The sequence below is a fragment of the Astatotilapia calliptera genome, chromosome 12, assembly GCF_964374335.1.
Source record: "Astatotilapia calliptera chromosome 12, fAstCal68.1, whole genome shotgun sequence".
NCBI classification, from domain to species: Eukaryota; Metazoa; Chordata; class Actinopteri; order Cichliformes; family Cichlidae; genus Astatotilapia; species Astatotilapia calliptera.
In genome coordinates, this window is record NC_137433.1 from 22,567,585 (window position 1) to 22,587,994 (window position 20,410).

At 44.3% G+C, this 20,410-nt stretch overlaps 1 protein-coding gene across 1 annotated transcript; it reads left to right on the forward strand.

Moving 5' to 3' along the window:
- Positions 1 to 786: 786 nt before the first annotated feature.
- LOC113033913 (beta-1,3-galactosyl-O-glycosyl-glycoprotein beta-1,6-N-acetylglucosaminyltransferase-like) lies at positions 787 to 12,154 on the forward strand. The gene is made up of 5 exons (XM_026188098.2): positions 787 to 896; positions 8,633 to 9,109; positions 9,213 to 9,306; positions 9,412 to 9,816; positions 9,936 to 12,154. Exons 2-5 carry the CDS (start codon positions 8,802 to 8,804, stop codon positions 10,419 to 10,421), a joined length of 1,293 nt encoding a protein of 430 aa, XP_026043883.2. The 5' UTR covers positions 787 to 896; positions 8,633 to 8,801; the 3' UTR covers positions 10,422 to 12,154.
- The last annotated feature ends 8,256 nt before the right edge of the window (positions 12,155 to 20,410 follow it).

A 20,410-nucleotide genomic window follows, 5' to 3' on the forward strand; every position in this document is an offset into this window, starting at 1 on the left:
CCCAGGACCATGACAGGGTTAAAGATACCTTAAATACAATACCTTAAAAGGAAAGATAGAAGACAATAAATGAGGAAGAAATTGTTTTGAGCGAAACTGTGTTTGACGTATAGACGAAGGTGATATCAGAATAACAGGAAAGGTGGGAGGTAAATAAGGAACTTTGGAATAATATAAATGTAACAGTTCGAAGGACTGCCCTTCGAATCTGCAAGAGGCTTTATGCTGACCTGATTCCCTCCTGCGTAGGGGTTGAAATAAAGAAGTTGATTGAATTGAAGAAGTCTGTCTCGAGTCATCTGTTTTTCACCAGGTCAGAAAAAAAAGGATCAGGAGCGGCATCAGTATGCCCACATAATATATGAAATGCCCTCCATATTTATAATAGAAATAGTTTAGAGTCATGTGATTCTTTTACACTGTTTTCGGGTCCGTTTGCTCTGTGGAAACAGTGGCATTATGTGCAGAGAGGAGAACTATCCGGAAGATCAACTTATCTTTCAGAATAAAAGCATTTCATTTCTATTAGAAGTATTATCCTGCTGGCTAGATGGGTTTCACTCCCAAGGTCAGGTCTACAGGGAAATATACTTGCCTGTTCTATCCTAAATATATTTCCATTTGCTCTTACCAAGATCTGTTTGGTATATATTTATTTAACAAACTCTTGTAAGGGCTACAAATCATCAAGTGTGAAATAAATGTGTCAGTTGAAAAGATGTTTTTACTCTGAAAAATACTGACAGGATGTTTTCAGTTTGTTAATGCCTCACCTACTAAACTGATGGAAACGTGTCCTGCAGGTTACATTTGTCAGAAAGCTTAAAGGAATGCCAAAGCACACAAGGAAAGAAACTGAATAATAGAAAAATAGATTTATTGTGCCAAAACTCCAGGTAAGTTCAAACATCATTTCATGATTTATGCCTGTTTGTAGTGTAGTTCAATTACCTCATAGAATATTTTTACTTTTAAAAAAAGAACCTTTGCTTCATTTTCACAAATTCCTGCTGTCTTATTGTGCATGTTACCTTAAAAAACCTATTGAATTTAAAGTTTTATGTTGGTCCTTGATCTGAACTGCAGATTTTTATGTTTTGCTGCAGTGGCAGATTAAATACACAGAAATGTTAAATTTTAGTTCACAGATCTAATATAAGGCAGCACGGTGGCACGGTGGTTAGCACTGTTGCCTCACAGCAAGAAGGTCCTGAGTTCAATTCCACCATCAGGCCGGGGTCTTTCTGTGTGGAGTTTGTATGTTCTCCCCGTGTTTGCGTGGGTTCCCTCCGGGTACTCCGGCTTCCTCCCACCGTCCAAAGACATGCAGCTTGTGGGGATAGGTTAATTGGATAATCCAAATTGCCACTAGGTGTGAGTGAATGTGAGTGCGAAAAGGAAAAATACTTTAAAAGGGCTAGAAAGAAAAACTGACTTGGCCTTTGTTTTTAATGAATCTAAATCTTCAGTTGCCCCGTTTGTGGTTACAGTACACAGAGTGCTAGGTAACAGTGAATGGAATGTAGTTAAACAACAACAGCAGATGTGTTGTAAACCGGTTTTATTCAGCGGGAGACCTCGGTGCGAACTGTGAGGAGGCGCTATCTAACCTCTGAAGTGGCTGCAAATTTTACCAGGGTTTTAGACGAATGCCCCCCTGTGATTTTACCTGCACCCTGCGATTTGATTTTTAATCATTTCAACAGCAAACTGAAGAAAAGCATTGACTCCGTTGCTCCACTCACCACCAAAAAGATTAACGTAAAACATGCATCACCCTGGAGAAACGAAGAAGTCAAAAAACTCAAAAGAAATTGCAGGGCAGCAGAAAGGAGATGGAGGAAAAATAAAAATACTATCAACCATCAAATATTTTGCGAGCAACTTAAAATGTACAAGGAACTCAAGAAATTCATACTTCGCCAAAATAATCAGTAATAACAAAAATAATCCCAAGGTCCTCTTTTCCACCATAGATCATTTATTTAACCCTGATTTTAACAGCTCCCAAAGAACCCCCACAGACTCACTCTGTGAGCAGTTTGCAGACCACTTCAGGGGAAAAATCAGCGCCATCAGATCTGATATTTTATCTAATCGCAATATGTTTGTAAACACATCTGAGGGCTCGATTGTACCTGAGGAGACACTGGACAGCTTTGTCCTGGTTAATGCTGAGAACCTTCAGAAAGTTTTCTCCACAGTGAGACCCACCACATGTCTTTTAGATCCAATCCCTTCTTCACTCTTTAAAACACTTTATGGATTTTTCGAGGCTGAGCTTTTATACATGATGAATTGCTCTCTTCAGTTGGGTGTCTTCCCTGCTGCCTTTAAAACGGCGGTGGTGAGACCCCTTCTGAAGAAGAGCAATTTGGATTGTAATGATTTTAATAACTACAGACCTGTATCCAACTTACCATTTTTAAGTAAAATCTTAGAAAAACTTGTTTTTACTCAGATTAATGACTTTTTGAATGATAGACAGATCCTGGAGATATTCCAGTCTGGATTTAGGGTGAACCACAGCACAGAGACGGCTCTCCTAAAGGTTTTAAATGATCTTAGATGTAACTGGGACTCCCAAAAGCTCTCAGTCCTGGTGCTACTGGATCTAAGCGCAGCCTTTGATACAGTAGACCACGCTATTCTTTTAAACAGACTGAAACACATGGTGGGCCTCTCTGGTGCTGTACACAACTGGTTCACTTCCTATCTCTCTGACAGAACTTTTATGGTGAGTATGGATACATGCTCCTCTAAGATCCATAAAATGACATGTGGTGTGCCTCAAGGGTCGGTTCTAGGCCCTGTACTTTTTAATTTGTATATGCTCCCTCTCGGTGGTGTCATCAGGAGGCATGGAGTGAACTTCCACAGTTACGCTGATGACATGCAGCTGTACATCTCTGTGTCTCCTGATGACACCAGACCAATGGATGCCCTTTTTAACTGTATTTTAGATATAAGATCTTGGATGGCAGAAAACTTTTTACAGCTTAACCAGGACAAAACTGAAGTTTTAATCGTCGGTCCTGAGGCTCAGAGAGAGAAACTCTTGTCTAAATTAGAGGCATTTTCACTATGTCCTTCGCTACAAGTGAAAAACCTGGGTGTTATTTTTGACTCTGAGCTTGGTTTTATCCCACATATTAAACATATAACCAAAATTGGATTTTATCATCTAAAAAATATAGCCAGAGTCCGCCCTATTCTCTCTTGGGCCAACACAGAGATGCTGATGCATGCTTTTATTACCAGTCGCATTGATTACTGTAATGCCCTGCTCTCTGGTCTTCCTAAGAAGAATATTTCAACTTTACAACTTTTGCAAAACTCGGCAGCTCGTGTGCTGACGAAAACCAGAGGGCGGGCCCACGTTACACCGGTTTTAGAATCGCTGCATTGGCTCCCCGTGTGTTTCAGGATCGATTTTAAAGTTCTTTTATTGGTTTTTAAATGTCTTAATGGTCTTGGGCCTTCTTATCTCTCAGATCTGCTTTTACCATATTGTTGCGGGAATTGCTGTCTTGTGTGTGACTGGGTGCAGTAAGGAGTGTATGTGATGTGTGTGTGAGCATGCGCGTGAAGGAAACGCGGGGAGCGAAAGAGGGAAAAGAGAGTGAGAAAGTGTGTCATGGGTAGAGAGGGCGACCGGGAGCAGCGTTCTAACGGGCTACAGGCTATGCAGTGTGTTTCCGAAGTGTGCAGTACTGTTATTAAAGCCTCATCTCTTCAGTACTCTCCGGTGCCTCGGCTGATTTCTGTCTGTCTCACTACTCCACAAAAGTGAAGGGAGTTAACCCCGAAGGAGGACAAACTTCGGCCCTGGAGGAAGCATCTCCCCTCGTGTCTCCTGACCACGGTCAGGGGACTGACGGCGAGGAACGGTTAACACTGGCGACCACGAAGGGACCCTCTCACGTTGTCAAAGGAGCCGAGTGACCGTAATTACAAGTGTATTAGCCGTAGCTAAGCTAACTAGCGATGGCCGCTGCTCACCATTCTCGTGAAAAGTACGGACTTGAGACCAATTACTCCAACCCGTTCATATCGCTGACCAGTGTCTCCGAGGGTGCCGCGAGCATTAGGGAAGCTAACAGAGACAGAGCTGTGACTAAATGTGAACATATGAACCCATTCCTGTGTGCCGAAAGTTGTGCTAACACACACGCTAATGGAGAGAGTGTATTCGCGCCGCCCGATGGTCCTGCCCGGCCGCAGTTTTCCCGCACGAATCCCTTCGTTGATGCTGAATGCCGCAGCTACGGCCGTGAGAGAAACACAGGCAGCAGCATGAACTATTATCCAGCTCCTACTCCCCAAATGAAAATCCACTATCCAGACTCAAACCCATTTTCCTCCGCTCACATGGACAGTTTTGTACACAGCACACTGGCTCAGTTTAACGCGATGTTAAATACACCCATGCAATGTATGCCTTCCAGTAGCCTTAATGAAGCCATTAGCTATGGGGAAATCACTGCACAGCATAAACCCCGCTCGAAACCAGGCAAGACCCGCTGTATGCCCCGTCAGCCCCCATCTGACAGTGAAGAGGACGGTGACACTAGAGAGAGAGTCCCCACCCTACGTCCGGGCCAATATGACGGCACCACACCGTGGAAGGAATTTCTGCACAGGTTTGAGAGCTGCGCTGAAGCCAACTATTGGTCAGAAAAAACAATGACAACTCAGCTTAAATTCTGCCTAGTTGGAGCAGCAGGGGCCATTATCCACAGAAATCCCCGCTCATCCAAATGGGATTACCGCCGCCTGGTGGACGAACTGGAAACTGCATATGGCCCTTCTTCTGACCATGCAGCTGCTGTTGCTGTAGAACTGAGGCAGCGAGTGCGTAAACCTGGTGAGGCCCTGCATGTTTTCAGAGATGACATTTATGGGAAAGTGGCTGTTGCATATGGTAATAGAGCAGAGATTGAACAAGACTCTATAGCTGTTGAAGTTTTCACCAATGGGCTGGGTGATGCAGAAATAGTACAGAAGTTGCTAGAGAGGCACCCAGCCACACTTGCCTGTGCATACGAAATAGCCCACCGACACGAAACCACTAAAAGGGCTGCATCTTATGTAACCAGTGCCATGCAGCAAGGAGCCCGTAACGCAGCTGAACGCCGGCCCCGAGCTGCCGTCGTCAGAGAAAAAGACAGAGATGAGACTGTTGCTGAGCATGCACCTGCAGCTAGCCCCTCACCGAATCGTTTTGCCCCACACACACCCTCGACAACACCGAACAATCACAGAAACTTTAAAAGGAGTGGGGTTCGCTGCCATAACTGTCAAGGTTGGGGCCATGTCCAAAAGCAGTGCCCTTCCCCTCACAAAACCACCAAGGCCTTAACATTGAACAGTAGCCCTTGGGACAGCCCAAAACCCACTGTGCTCCACCTTAAGTGCCAAAGCCAAGAAATGAGTATCCCCATGCGCCTCTACGAAGTGGAGGTATGTGCTGTTTTGGACAGTGGAGCCCGGAGGAGCGTGCTGCCGCTGCCCTACTACAACTCCATCCACCCAGACGTGAGACCACCACTACAGCCCTCAGTTGTTGAGACCTTGCTTGGTGTGGGACCTGGGGACGTGCCGGTGCTAGGTGAAGCCCAGATACCTGTCAATATCAACAATCGACAGGTGGATGTTGATTTCTTGGTGGCAGATATAGCAGGAAATGAGGTGCTGCTTGGGCATCCCTTCCTCACTCAAGCTGAAGCACGTCTTGATTTTGGCAAACGCCGCATCATCCTTTTCGGTGAAGAGGTACTCTACTACCAAACCGAAGCCAGTACAAAGTCACACGCAGTGAGAATAGCTAGAACTGTGGTGGTGGAACCGGGGGCAAGAGCAATGTGCATCCTGGTGCAGCAGCTCGAGGTGACATGATGCTTAGTGCCACCAAAGGTTTTGTTGAGAAGCACAAAGTACTTATCGCCAGAGTCCTAGTCAACGCACAGCCTTCTAAAGCTGTCCCACTTCACCTTTTTAACCTTGGCAATAAAGCAGTAACAATTAAGGCGGGATCCATTGCCGGGCTCCTCCAGCCAGCTGAGGCCGTGGAACCCTCCATGGTCTCCCCAGCTGCAGACTCTCTGACCAGCCCTCCTGTGGTTCCTCTGCACCTGCAGGAGCTCTATGCCCAGAGCTCCACAGACCTCAATGACTATGAACAGCTCCAACTGAAACGCTTGCTTTGCACTTATGGACATGTGTTTTCTACAGGGCCTGCTGACCTGGGCCGAACCAGCCTTGTGCAGCATGACATCATAACCCGTCCTGGTGCCCCAGTCAAACAAAATCCACGAAGAATGGCAGGGGAAAAGCAGCAAAATGCTGATCAGCAGATCTACGACAGTCTACAGAGCGGTCTCGCCCAACGCAGCTGCAGCAGCTGGGCCTCGCCCATCGTTATGGTGCGTAAGAAAGATGGGACATACCGTCTCTGCATTGACTACAGGGCTCTCAACGACCGCACCATAACAGACGCCTACCCGCTGCCCCGCATCCAGGACACGCTGGACACACTCTCAACTGCCAGATGGTTCAGCACATTAGACCTCGCATCAGGCTACTGGCAGGTTGAGCTGACGCCTAGAGCACGCAGGGCCGCCGCTTTCTGCACTAGGACAGGCCTCTTTGAGTGGAACGTCATGCCATTTGGACTATGCAATGCCCCGGCAACGTTCCAGCGGCTGATGGACCGCGTCCTGGCTGGCATGCAGTGGGAGACCTGCCTGGTCTACTTGGACGACATCATCGTGCTGGCTAAGGACGTGTCGGGGATGCTGCAACGGCTTGGCCAGGTATTCTATAGACTTCAACAAGCTAATTTGAAACCTGCCAAATGCTGCCTCTTTCGCCGCGAAGTTGCTTATCTTGGCCATGTGGTATCCGAGCATGGTGTGGCTGCCGACCCCAGCAAAGTTCAAAAAGTTCAGACGTGGCCCACACCTACGTCCATCCAGGAGGTCAGACGCTTCATCGGCCTGGCCTCATATTACCGCCGGTTTGTGAAAGATTTTGCCTCTATAGCCGAACCCCTGCACAACCTGACCAAGAAGAATGCACATTTTCAGTGGCATGCTGAGCACCAAGCAGCTTTCGACAAGCTGAAGTGTCGACTCACCTCTGCCCCTGTTCTTGGCTATCCACTTGACCATGGAGAAATGACACTAGACACTGATGCCAGCGACACTGGCATCGGCGCGGTGCTGTCACAGATGCAACAGGGCGTGGAACGTGTGCTGGCATATGGCAGTCGTAAGCTATCAAGAACTGAACAAAACTACTGCACCACACGACGTGAACTACTAGCCGTCGTGGATTTCACGTCCCACTTTCGCCAGTATCTCCTTGGACGGCCTTTCAAAGTGCGCACAGACCATAGCAGTCTACGGTGGCTAACAAAAATGAAAGAGCCAGAGGGACAATTTGTCAGGGCTCTGTGTGCGGGCAGGCGGAGAGGAGGATCCAAACGCAGGACTCAGACACAAACGTGAAACTCAAAACCTCAGCTTTATTGCTGGTACAAAAACAAAACCTGAAGTGAACACGGAATATGGAGAACAGAAACACACAGGCATAATCTGAGGGTACGACGTGACACTGACACAGAGAAACACAGGGCTTAAATACACAGATGGCAGTAATCAAGGGATAAGAGACAGGAGAGGAACACACCTGGGAGAAATCACAGCTGACGAGACAGGGGAAACGTAAACTGAGCACACTCACATACGACACAGAGTGTGGGGAGTGAGTTGGAGGGTGGGGTGGGCTGCTTTTAACTATGTAAAGCACTTTGTGCTACATTTTTTGTATGAAAAGTGCTTTATAAATAAAGACTGATTGATTGATTGATTGATTGATTGATTGATTGATTGATTGATTGATAGAACAAATAAGTCTAGAGAGTTTTATGGTGTTAAAACTACAGAGATTCTCACATATATGGTGTTGCCTGATATTTCAACATGTCATTATTATTTTCTAAAGTTCTTAAAATTTTAGAAGGCAGAGTTTGCAGAAGGGATTTCAGATCAAACAAAAAAAAATATCGACCTTGCAGAAAGTGTTAGAGGTGCTCTTTAACATATTTAGATTTTCTTATCGCTTTATGTTGGTTTGAATTTGATAGGGATACTACAGCTAAAAAAAAGTTAGTGATTGCTAATTTCTTACTCTTGTTACTACTTTAAAATGTTTTAAAATGGCCAAAAATATAAAAATTACAGGTGCATTTTAAAAAAGCAACAAAAAACCCCAAAACAAACATGTTGTAAAGGCTCACCTTTCAGCACATTCACTTCACCAGATGCACCTTGTTTCTTTCCTCACCTTTGATTGGGTCTGGTGCTTGGCCTTAAGGACTGCACTCACCTGCAGCTCACTCTTTCCTCACTCCCACATGGGGCGGCAGCTGAGAGATAGCAGTCCATGTGTGTCTTTCCTTTACCCATTATTCAATAAAACGACAAAACCTGCAAATGATTGATGACTGCTTATTCTCATTCTAATCGGATGAGCCCATGATGATGACTACTTAAACCCTGAGCCTTCTTTCCTCCAAAACAAAACATATATTTCTTTCCTACTAACTCATGTTCTCTCATCGTTCCAGGTGCAGTGATGGACAGACTAACCAGCATACCTTCGTGAAAGTAAACTTATCTATGCATTATTAAATATTGTTCATTATTATTTTATGGCACCAGAAGTGTCTGTCAGACATTTTAGCAGCTCTCACACACTTTAATTTTATTATATTCGAGATTTGATTACTGTAAATAATGTGGTTTCCAAAACGAGGCTGGCGGCTACAATTATTGCAGTTCATTGCTGTACTGGGATCACTGTGGATGTTTATCCTACTTAGTCAATTGAAAACAGGCAGAAGTGCTGCCTACATCCTCAGGTATCAATGGCTAGAGTATACCGATGATGATGAGAGCCCAGAGAAAGTTTGCAACTGCTCAGCAATCCTGCAGGGAGAGAAGGATGAAATACAGCAAGCCAAATTACTGACCATCACCAAAGACTTTCAGAAGAGTACTCAGATTCCTGATGAGTATTATATCAATGCAACCAAAGACTGCAGGTTTGTGCTTTAAATCACAGGTTTCACTAATTACCTCTTAGTAACGATTTAAATATATGGAATTTAAAAGCAACATTGCGTCTTCAAAATTTTGAATTTACAGTGAATTCAAGATGAGGAGGAAATATATAACTTTCCCATTAAGCAAGGAAGAAGAGGACTTTCCACTAGCTTACTCTATGGTTGTCCATCACAAGGTATGTATTTTCTATATTCAAAGTTTACTGAAAAGCTCAGCAGCAGGTGTAAAAAAATTTTAAATTACTAATTGATACATTCAATTAAATTCTTTTTATTCATAGGTTCATAGCTTTGAACGACTACTGCGAGCTATCTACGCACCTCAAAATATTTATTGCGTCCATGTGGACAAAAAAGCACCGGCCTCAGTCTTTATTGCCATCAATGCCATTACTTCCTGTTTCCCAAATGTGTTCATGGTCAGCAAGACTGTGGATGTGGTCTACGCTGGATGGACACGTGTACAGGCTGATCTTAACTGCATGGCTGATCTCTATAACACCAGTACAACATGGAAATACTTCATCAACCTCTGTGGTCAGGATTTCCCTCTAAAAACTAATTTGGAAATTGTGCAAGCTTTGCGTTCACTAAAAGGAGGTAACAGTTTGGAGTCGGAAGAAATGTCTCAAGGAAAGAAGAAGAGGGTGATGAATGTTTACCAAGTAGTTGATGGAAAAATGCAGGTACTTCTTTTGGATATTTTTTATAATGTATGATGTAGCTATTATCAATTCTCTTTGCTATTCTAAAAACCTTCAACTCAGACTGACTCCCCATCATGTTAACCTTTCAATTGTCCCAGCCAATAGGAAAAACAAAGGATCCAACTCCCTTCAATCTCCCTATACTATCAGGAAATGCCTACATTGTGGTCAACCGAGGTTACATTCGCAGTGTGTTGGAAGACAAGCGAATACAGGCCCTCATTGAGTGGGCCAAAGACACCTACAGTCCTGATGAGTTTCTGTGGGCAACAATACAACGAATGCCTGGTGTTCCTGGTTCAACATGGCCCAACAGTAAATTTGACATGACAGACATGAATGCAATTGCACGGATGGTGAAGTGGCAGTGGCACGAGGGGTCAGAGGGTTCTCTGCAAGCAGTATACCCAGAATGTAAAGGCCACCATGTCAGATCAATATGTGTGTATGGTGCTGGAGACCTGCAGTGGTTGACTGAACAGCATCACCTTTTTGCCAATAAGTTTGATGCAGACAGAGATCTCATTGCTATCTACTGCTTGGAGAAATATCTGAGATACAAGGCACTGACTGAGTTAGTTTAGGTGAAGTGTTTATTAATTATTATGAAAGACAATACTAAAAGATAAACTATAAACAGATTCTTCGGTAGTGTTGGGTCATGATTGTCAAAGATGTGTTATAGGTGTTGAGGAGATTTTAGGAATGTACAACAGTTTCTTTATATCTGTTGCTTTAAATGTGGTGTCAGTGCTTTCCTGAGTTGAGGATAAATGGGGTTGGCTGCCCCTATCTCCGTCGGCTGCTGGGGATTGTTATTGTGATTTCCCACCCACATTATCAAGTACATTTTGTTACAAAGATACATACAAAAACACTTACACATAACAGGATTTGTTGATTTGTGTATCTATCCTTTTTCACTTTTTTTTTTCCTGTTTCAGGTGCTGTATGTTTTTTTTCCTTACATGTGCAGCAGTTGACAATCCATCACACTTTTCTATTTGTGGTCTATCCTTTTATATTTTTGTCTATTTTCTCCCCTGTTCATTTCTTTTCCTTCTTTTTTTTCTCTCCTGCATTTTAAACATTGTCATATTACACATACACTGTAATAGCAGAAATAGCACTAATAGAAATACATAAATAAAAGAAACACACGAACAAGAAGAGCCTATAGAGTATTTATAGACCTCACCCTGCAAAAGCCTATGTGTTTGAAATTCAAATCATAAGTTTATACTGGTGTTTTTAAAAGTTATGTTTGAGTTTATGACTTTCTGTGTTGTTTCTGGGATGCTTAGTACTCATATTGCACTGCTGGAAATAGTTTGTTTTGATCCACATGCTGGTTTTTTTTGCAAATTTGCATTATAATGTTTATTTTCGTTTTTCCTGCAGTATATAAAAATTGGTGTATTTCAAAAATAAAAACTATGAAGACACTTAAAATAAATTTCCTGTGGTGGGAAACTATTTTGTGCAACTTTTTTGTATTTACAGTTTTGAGGGATAAGCCTCTTAAATTTCTCTAACTAGAAATATATGTTAAAAAAACAAAAACGATTTTAAATTTTTTTTGTAGTTTATTGCACTTTTTTGCAATTTATGTAATTACTATGCACTTAATGCAGACATATTATTAAAATTTGGGCTATAATGGTTGTATTGATGTATATCAACTTGAAATGCTCCCAAAAATGGCACTACAGCATGTAAAAATATAATTTAAGCTCTGGTGGACTTGGTTCTGTGGTAGGTCTTAAAGGGTTAAGTTCACTTTCATAGCATTTGTTTTGTGTCTCACTATCGGAGAAATACTGACTCCCGGATTGCCAGACATGCCTGTTAAGAAGACAACTGTCCCCAACATCACTTCACAGGGGAGAAGCTCCCACCTGGGAAGAACCTGCACTGAGGACTGAATGCGCTAGGTTAGGTGCTGTTACATCTAACCTGTAAAACCTAGCAAATGTGTGAGGTGAGGCCCAGCATGCAGCTGCACACACCTCCTGAATAGAAACTCCCCTAAAGAGAGCCCATGAGGTCGCCAGACTTCTAGTGGAATGCGCACGCAAGCCAGCAGGAGGCTGAAGGCCCCTGCTACTATAGGCAGGGCAATTGTTCCTACTATCCAATGGGAGAGGCGCTGTTTAGACACAGGCTTTCCCATGTGTGGTTGAGCCCAAGACACGAACAGCTGGTCACTTTATCTGACACTCTGGGTTCTGTCCATATAAATGCGCAGAGCATAAATGTTTACAGAGTCTTTTGTTAACATGAATGTTCAAGATGTTCAATAAAAATGTTAAGTGCGTATATTCTCCCATTTTCTGTTTGCTCATGCAAAATAAAATGCGATTAATATAGAATAAAAATGAATGATATTTAATCCTGATTAATCAAAATTAATCCACAATAACCCTGTGATGAATCTGATTAAAAATTGTAAGCCATGTGGCTCACATAGATAAAAACAGTGGGAAGAAAACATTTCCTTTTAACAATAAGAAACTTCTGAAAAGAGGGGGTGGTAGAACATTCCAGGGAGAAATGCTCCTGCACTGAAAAAATGGGAATTGGGAGGCTTTTGAATTTGCACAAATGAATTTAGTTAATGCTACACAAGCCTTTCATGTTTCTCTTATTTACATGATTAAATAAAGTACTATTTACTTGATTATAAACAATACTGAGACTACTCATTTTTCTTGCATTGATTTAAAGTGACTAAATTAGAATACTAAAACCATTGTAATCATGTTTGACCACAACCGGAAATGATGCAATATATTCAAAGACAACAACTAAATATGATTGGATAATAAGACCTAGAGTCTTATCCAATAAGACAACAACATAATTTAAGGAGAGCGCAATTGACCGCCAGATTCTGGAAGACTGTTTAACCACATGCAACCTTTGGCACCGAGTCAGGCATACTGAGAAGGTAAGTAATTTAAATACATTTGTTTTAGTTCGGTACGTTTTCACAGAATTGTTGTAGTGCATGCATGCTATATAAAAAGTAGTCTGTAATGCATCTACATGTTGTTTTTACAGTGCTAGCTAAAGTTGGTATTAGCTTTGTGGCTAAAGCTGAAAAATAGTAACAAATTGCACATAGTCGGGAGAAAGCAGCTGTTGTCGGTCAGATATGGAATTTATGCATGTGACAGAGAGCACTGACGTTTTTGATGGCTTAGCAAGTTAAAACGTCACTGAGAGAGCGCAATAGTGTTTGTGTTACTCGTGCTAGCTATGGCTACAGTGGGTAATTAGTCTGGCTGTAACCGTCAGAGTTTAAGAAGCTGGGAGCACAGTGCCATACCTTAATTCTTGCTGAGGACACACACTCAAGTTATAATAAGGATCCTGCCACCTTAGACGTGGGTTTAAGAACCTGTGCCCATAAATGCCAAATCATTTTTCCATTTAGTCATTGTTTTAGGTGTAGTGTCACTTGACTATTCTATCGGTCATGCCCAAATAATACAGCAGATATCTACAAGGAGATAAGTTTGTTCAACAGAGTATGTCTTATTAAGTGATGTATTGTGAATTTTCCAACATTGTCCTAACAAAAATTAGGACCCTTTCCCCCGCTTTTTTTCTACTTTGTGTAGAACATATGTGAGCTGCTTCTCAAAACATTATGTATAAATGAGAGAAAGATTGGTACTTTAAAGAAACCATTGATGCTCTTCTGGACTGGAATATCTTTTTTCAATTAAAATGAATGTTTTTTGTGATGGTGGAATTTTTACCTTTATGATTACAGAAGTCAAAACATCAGATGATGATAGCTTACCATCTAAACTCCCCATCTCTTGGCAAGTCTGAATTAGAGGTCTCAGCTGTATCTGCCTCTCTAGTAGATTTGCTTAAAGAGGAGATAGCTTATTATTATTAGGTACATATTCCCTGACATTCTAGAGGTCAACCTTGCACAGTGTGTGACATTAAAGGGCATAACTTATAGAAATGGAATGGTACTGGCCCAAAGGGCAGCAGGTGGATTGCCAGAATACTGAAAAACCATATCTGCATTGTACCACAGCATATTCTACATTGTCAGAGAGCTTGGTGGCTGGTACAGAGAGCACGGCACAGCTTTTGAGCTCAGCCCAGTATCCACAAGAATATACACTCTGTGAACTCCTTGATACTTATCCATTGGTTGGCTATGAGATTGGATCAGTCCACATTGTAACTTTAAAAAGGCATATAGAATTAAAAGGTGTTCATATAAGTGTAATAGCTTCAGTAGCATGTATTTTATTAAATAAATTCTTCTTTTTTTTATGTCTGATCTTTATAACTTTGAGTATTGGGTATGGATAGCTTTATGAAAACTAAACTGAAATGATTCTTTCTGAATGTCTGATATTTAATTCTTTTTTTCCTACAGAGTCCTATGGGGAGTCCTATGGTCCTAAAGACTGTTTTGGCTGACGGAACCTGTCGAAGGCTCGCTCTCTAATGGAGCGCCTGAATCAACTGAGGATCTCATCGTTGAAGTCAAGAGACAGTGTTGTCTTCAGGGCAGTTTCAGACTTCAGTTTATGGATTTCTTGCTTGGGAATGAGTTTCCTAACCTCACCTCAGTTTCAGAAGTAGCAGACAAAGGGACTCTTAAAGCTATTGACATGTCAAAGCCCACCACATGGACATAAAAAAAGAGTAACAGAGTTGGTGAAACTCAAGATGGAAAAGACTTTTTCATACAGAAGACATGAAGTTGTTCGTGATGCACCAATGGTGGAGGCTTTCATGGCAAGATGGCCTGCTCTAATTGATTTCCATGAGGTAAGGTTTGCCTCATACACGGTGTTCTTGTGGTATTAGCCTAAAATGGTTAAGGCACAGTTGTTATTTGACAGCCCATTTCTTCAGCATGAGTGATTGCAGCCTTCTTCCAGGTATTAAACCTTTGAAGCTCATTCCTCTGTGCTCATGTTTTCAGATCAACGCTGAGTTTAAGAGAATTGCCACCATCCCCCCTCAGACAAAGTTCGTGGCTCAGCTGGCTCTCCACTTGGACAACCTGGTGAAGTTGGTCAACAGAAGATGAGAGCTTGGACTAATACTGAAAATAATTGTGGCATAAATGGATAATGTAAGTGATAAAGCCTCAACATTCACTTAACATGATCCTCTTTGGATGAAACTTTACAATTGTGGAAGATTTCAAATGTTTTCCCATGATAAATTCTCTCATTTTGTATTTTTACATCTGCTTGTTTTTTTAACCTTCACTTTGTCAACTTATTATTAATTGCCAGTAAACCTATTATTAATTTGTGTGCCTTTACTTTAAAAACATTTATGTAAAGTACACTAGTAAAACTTAAATGAAGGACAAGGGCTGAATGAAGATGCTAATTACATACATTTCATTTCAGTGTGAAGATGTTGATGCTGAGTGTGTATCTACATGGGTGAAGACGCTGGCTTATCCAGGAGTATGTGGTATGTACTTGTCTTTTTTTTCCTCTTTTTTCGGACTTTCCACAGTGTCATATTACTTACTTGGCATGAAATGACTAACATGGCTTCTTTTTTACAGGGCATGGAAGAACGTGCCATCAGTGAGATTGTTGAAGACACCACTGTTTGAATTTATCTTCTTAAAGAGCAAGCTTCAGCAGATAAACAAGAGTTGTCCTTTCAGGCATCAGGGTGGCGAAGAATTTGGATAATGTAGCATTTGCTGTGATAATGCTATTTGGACTCATGTATGCATTAAACCTTGCCTACCCTGCGGACCTTCGCTACAACTTTGATGTTTTCCAGAAGGTTTTCATGGAACTGGATGGAGCTAAACTCTCTAAGGTTCTTGCTTTAAAAAACCCATCTGTTTCATTGAGAAGTCAAAGACTGCACTTCTGCAATTCTTTGCAGTTTTTCATTTTGTGTTCAGTAACGTTATACTGCTTATGTTTTTATTGCTTTCCCCTCATGTGACTGCAATGCAGGATGATTTTTCCTTTTGGTATCGTGTTGTAAGAAATTTTTACTGACGATTTTTAGCAATATGTTCTAAATCAACCTTAATGTCCTGCTTACATGTTTAAAATGAAGATTAAAATTCATGTAGGTGTTTGGTATTAGTTGTGTAACAATGTCATTTAAGGCTCAACTTAGTTGAAATCTTGTACAGGTAAATACTTGTACAGAAGCTGAAACTGTTGTCAAATAACACACAAGTTATATTTGTGTAAATCTGTTTATTCATAAAAGCGTGTTGCTTTTTTTCAGGTAGTCTTAATTTAGTTTATATTTTCAATTGTGTAATTAATACAAATGTTATATGTAAGAGATGACAGGATCATCTATAAGCACTTTCTTTTATTTGCTGCTAAGGTCAGTTTTTTGTGAAACATTTGCAAATATATTCTCAAACTAACTTTTTCTTTTAGTTATTTCTGCAGGCTATCTTTAAAAATGTGTTAACAAGTTTATATGGATGCGATTTTGGACTTGTTCATGGCAGAATTGCTGCTTTCACTGCTGTTACAGTTTAATAAAGGTGTATTGTTCAGTAGCACTCAGTCTTTGCCTTTTTTGTCAATAATGATCAGTTAATATTTCAATTGAAAAAATTAAGTAGGATTTAAAGCCATAATTTGTCTTGCAAGAACATAATTGTAATTGCAATGTGTTTACATTACATAATATCATTGCGTACCACTGGCAAATAAAAATAAGTTGGTGTTAAATATTAAAATATATTGACATTATGCAATACATTGATATTATGATAATAGATTAATATTAATACATCAAACATGATTTTTTAAAGTAATCTGATGTAAATAAAATACTTTGATGTGACAAGCATTAATTACTTGAGGGAAAGTGGAAAATTGGCCCTGGGTGAGGGACCAGACAAAGAGCGATTCATAAGACCCTTATGAAAAGGAAACCGAGGGAACAGTTTACCCTGCCCGGGATAGGGTTACCGGGGCCCCGCCCTGGAGCCAGGCCCGGGGAGGGTGCCCGAGGGCGAGCGTCTGGTGGCCGGGCCTTAGTCCATGGGGCCCGGCCGGGCACAGCCCGAAGAGGAGACATGGGCCCATCCTCCCGCAGGCCCACCACCCGCAGGAGGCGCCATAGGGGTCGGGTGCATTGTGTGCCGGGTGGTGGCCAGGAGTGGAGGCCCTGGCGGACTGACCCCCGGCTGCCAAGACTGGCAATAGGGACATGGAATGTCACCTCTCTGGTGGGGAAGGAGCCTGAGTTAGTGCGTGAGGTTGAGAGGTACCGGCTAGATATAGTCGGGCTCACCTCTACACATGGCTTGGGCTCTGGAACCAGTCTCCTGGAGAGGGGCTGGACTCTGTCTCAGTCTGGAGTTGCCCCTGGTGAGAGACGGCGGGCTGGGGTGGGTATCCTAATATCCCCTCGGCTTGCTGCCGGTGCGTTGGGGTTTTTCCCGGTGGACGAGAGGGTTTGTTCCCTGCGCCTTAGGGTCGGGGAACGGGTCCTGACTGTCATCTGCGCTTATGCGCCGAGTGGCAGTTCAGAGTACCCCGCCTTCTTAGAGTCCCTGGGGGGTGGGGGGGGGGGGGTGCTGGAGGGTGCTCCACCTGGAGACTCTGTTGTCCTGCTGGGAGACTTCAATGCTCACGTGGGTAGCGACAGCGAGACCTGGAGGGGCGTGATTGGGAGGAACGGCCTCCCTGATCTGAACCCGAGCGGTGCTCTGTTATTGGACTTCTGTGCTAATCACAGTTTGGCCATAACGAACACACTGTTCGAACATAAGAGTGTCCATAAGTGCACGTGGCACCAGGACACTCTAGGCCGTAGGTCGATGATCGATTTTGTAATCGTATCAGCAGACCTGCGACCATATGTTCTGGACACTCGGGTAAAGAGAGGGGCTGAGCTGTCAACTGATCACCACCTGGTGGTGAGTTGGATCAGGTGGCGGGGGAGGTCGCTGGACAGACCTGGTGCACCTAAACGCGTAGTGAGGGTGTGCTGGGAACGTCTAGCAGAGGCCCCAGTCCGCGAGATCTTCAACGCACACCTCCGGCAGAGCTTCAACAGCATTCCGAGGGAGACTGGGGACATTGAGTCCGAATGGACCATGTTCAGCGTCTCCATTGCCGAAGCTGCTGCATTGAGCTGCGGCCGCAAGGTGGTTGCTGCCTGCCGTGGTGGTAATCCCCGAACCAAATGGTGGACACCAGAGGTGAAGGGAGCCACCAGGCTGAAGAAGGAGAACTATCGGGCTTGGTTAGCCTGTGGGACTCCGGAGGCAGCCGACAGGTATCGACAGGCCAAGCGGAATGCGGCTCGGGCAGTGGCTGAAGCAAAAACTCGGGTGTGGGAGGAGTTCGGAGAGGCCATGGAAAAAGACTTTCGGACTGCCTCGAAGAGATTCTGGCAAACCGTCAGACGTCTCAGGAGGGGAAAGCGGTGCTCTACCTGCACTGTGAATAGTGCTGGCGGAGCGCTGCTGACGTCGACTGAGAAAACTGTCAGGCGGTGGAAGGAATACTTCGAGGACCTCCTTAATCCCACTGACACGTCTTCCGAGGAGGAAGCAGAGTCTGGGGATGAGGGGAATGACCCGCCAATTTCCGGGGGCGAGGTCACTGAGGCAGTTAAACAACTCCTTGGTGGCAGAGCCCCTGGTGTTGATGAGGTCCGCCCCGAGTTCCTGAAGGCTCTGGTTGACACGCCTCTGCAATGTTGCGTGGAGATCAGGGGCAGTACCTGTGGACTGGCAGATCGGGGTGGTGGTCCCCATCTTTAAGAAAGGGGACCGGAGGGTGTGTTCCAACTACAGGGGGATCACACTCCTCAGCCTCCCTGGGAAAGTCTATGCCAGGGTGCTGGAAAGGAGAGTTCGTCCGTTAGTCGAACCTCGGATACAGGAGGAACAATGCGGTTTTCGTCCTGGTCGCGGAACACTGGACCAGCTCTTTATCCTCTCCAGGATACTTGAGGGTGCATGGGAGTTTGCCCAACCAGTCTACATGTGTTTTGTGGACTTGGAGAAGGCATTCGACCGTGTCCCTCGGGGTGTCCTGTGGGAGGTGTTGCGGGAATATGGGGTGTCTGGCCCATTGCTACGGGCCATTCGATCCCTATACAACCGTTGCAAGAGCTTGGTTCGCATTGCCGGCAATAAGTCGGACTCATTCCTGGTGGGTGATGGGCTCCGCCAGGGCTGCCCTTTGTCTCCGGTTCTGTTCATAATTTTTATAGACAGGATTTCTAGGCGCAGCCAAGTGGCGGAGGGCTTTCGCTTTGGTGGCCTCAGAATCTCATCTCTGATTTTTGCAGATGATGTGGTTCTGTTGGCTTCATCGGGTGAGGGCCTCCAGCTCGCACTGGAACGGTTCGCAGCCGAGTGTGAAGCAGCGGGAATAAGGATCAGCACCTCCAAATCTGAGGCCATGGTTCTCAGCCGGAAAAGGGTGGAGTGCCCACTCCGGGTCGGGGATGAGTTCCTGCCCCAAGTGGAGGAGTTCAAGTATCTCGGGGTCTTGTTCGTGAGTGATGGGAGAAGGGAGCCGGAGATCGACAGATGGATTGGGGCTGCAGCTGCAGTAATGCGGACGCTGCACCGGTCCGTCGTGGTGAAGAGGGAGCTGAGTGTAAAAGCGAAGCTCTCAATTTACCGGTCGATCTACGTCCCTACCCTCACCTATGGCCACGAGCTGTGGGTAGTGACCGAAAGAACGAGATCGCGGATACAAGCGGCAGAAATGAGCTTCCTCCGAAGGGTGGCTGGCCTCTCCCTTAGAGATAGGGTGAGAAGTTCGGCCATCCGGGAGGGGCTCAGAGTAGAGCAGCTGCTGCTCCACATCGAAAGGAGCCAGCTGAGGTGGTTCGGGCATCTGACAAGGATGCCCCCTGGGCGCCTCCTGGGTGAGGTGTTCCAGGCATGTCCCACCGGGAGGAGGCCCCGGGGCAGACCCAGGACACGCTGGAGAGATTATATCTCTCGGCTGGCCTGGGAACGCCTTGGTATTCCCCCGGATAAGCTGGAGGAGGTGGCTGGGGAGAGGGAGGTCTGGGCCTCTTTGCTTAGGCTGCTGCCCCCGCGACCCGGCCCCGGACAAAGCGGATGAAGATGGATGGATGGATGGAAAGTGGAAAATTAAGTCAGTCATACTTATTCATATTATGTGGGACCGATGTACACAATAAAATCAAGTAAATTGAAAGAACTTTTTTTTTCAGTGTGTAAAACATGTTAAATCAGCCAGCAAAATTCTTTTACGTGGCTTTTACGGGGCGATCGTGGCTCAAGAGTTGGGAGTTCGCCTTGTAATCGGAAGGTTGCTGGATCGAGCCCCGGCTTGGACAGTCTCGGTCGTTGTGTCCTTGGGCAAGACACCTCACCCGTTGCCTACTGGTGGTGGTCAGAGGGCCCGGTGGCGCCAGTGTCCGGCAGCCTCGCCTCTGTCAGTGCGCCCCAGGGTGGCTGTGGCTACAATGTAGCTTGCCATCACCAGTGTGTGAATGTGTGCGTGAATGGGTGGATGACTGGATATGTAAAGCGCTTTGGGGTCCTTAGGGACTAGTAAAGCGCTATATAAATACAGGC

Coding starts and splice junctions, on each gene's coding strand:
- LOC113033913 (XM_026188098.2), top strand. CDS start 8,802: ATGTGGTTTCCAAAACGAGGCTGGCGGCTACAATTATTGCAGTTCATT. Junction 9,110..9,212: donor AATGCAACCAAAGACTGCAG/GTTTGTGCTTTA, acceptor TTGAATTTACAG/TGAATTCAAGATGAGGAGGA. Junction 9,307..9,411: donor CTATGGTTGTCCATCACAAG/GTATGTATTTTC, acceptor TTTTATTCATAG/GTTCATAGCTTTGAACGACT.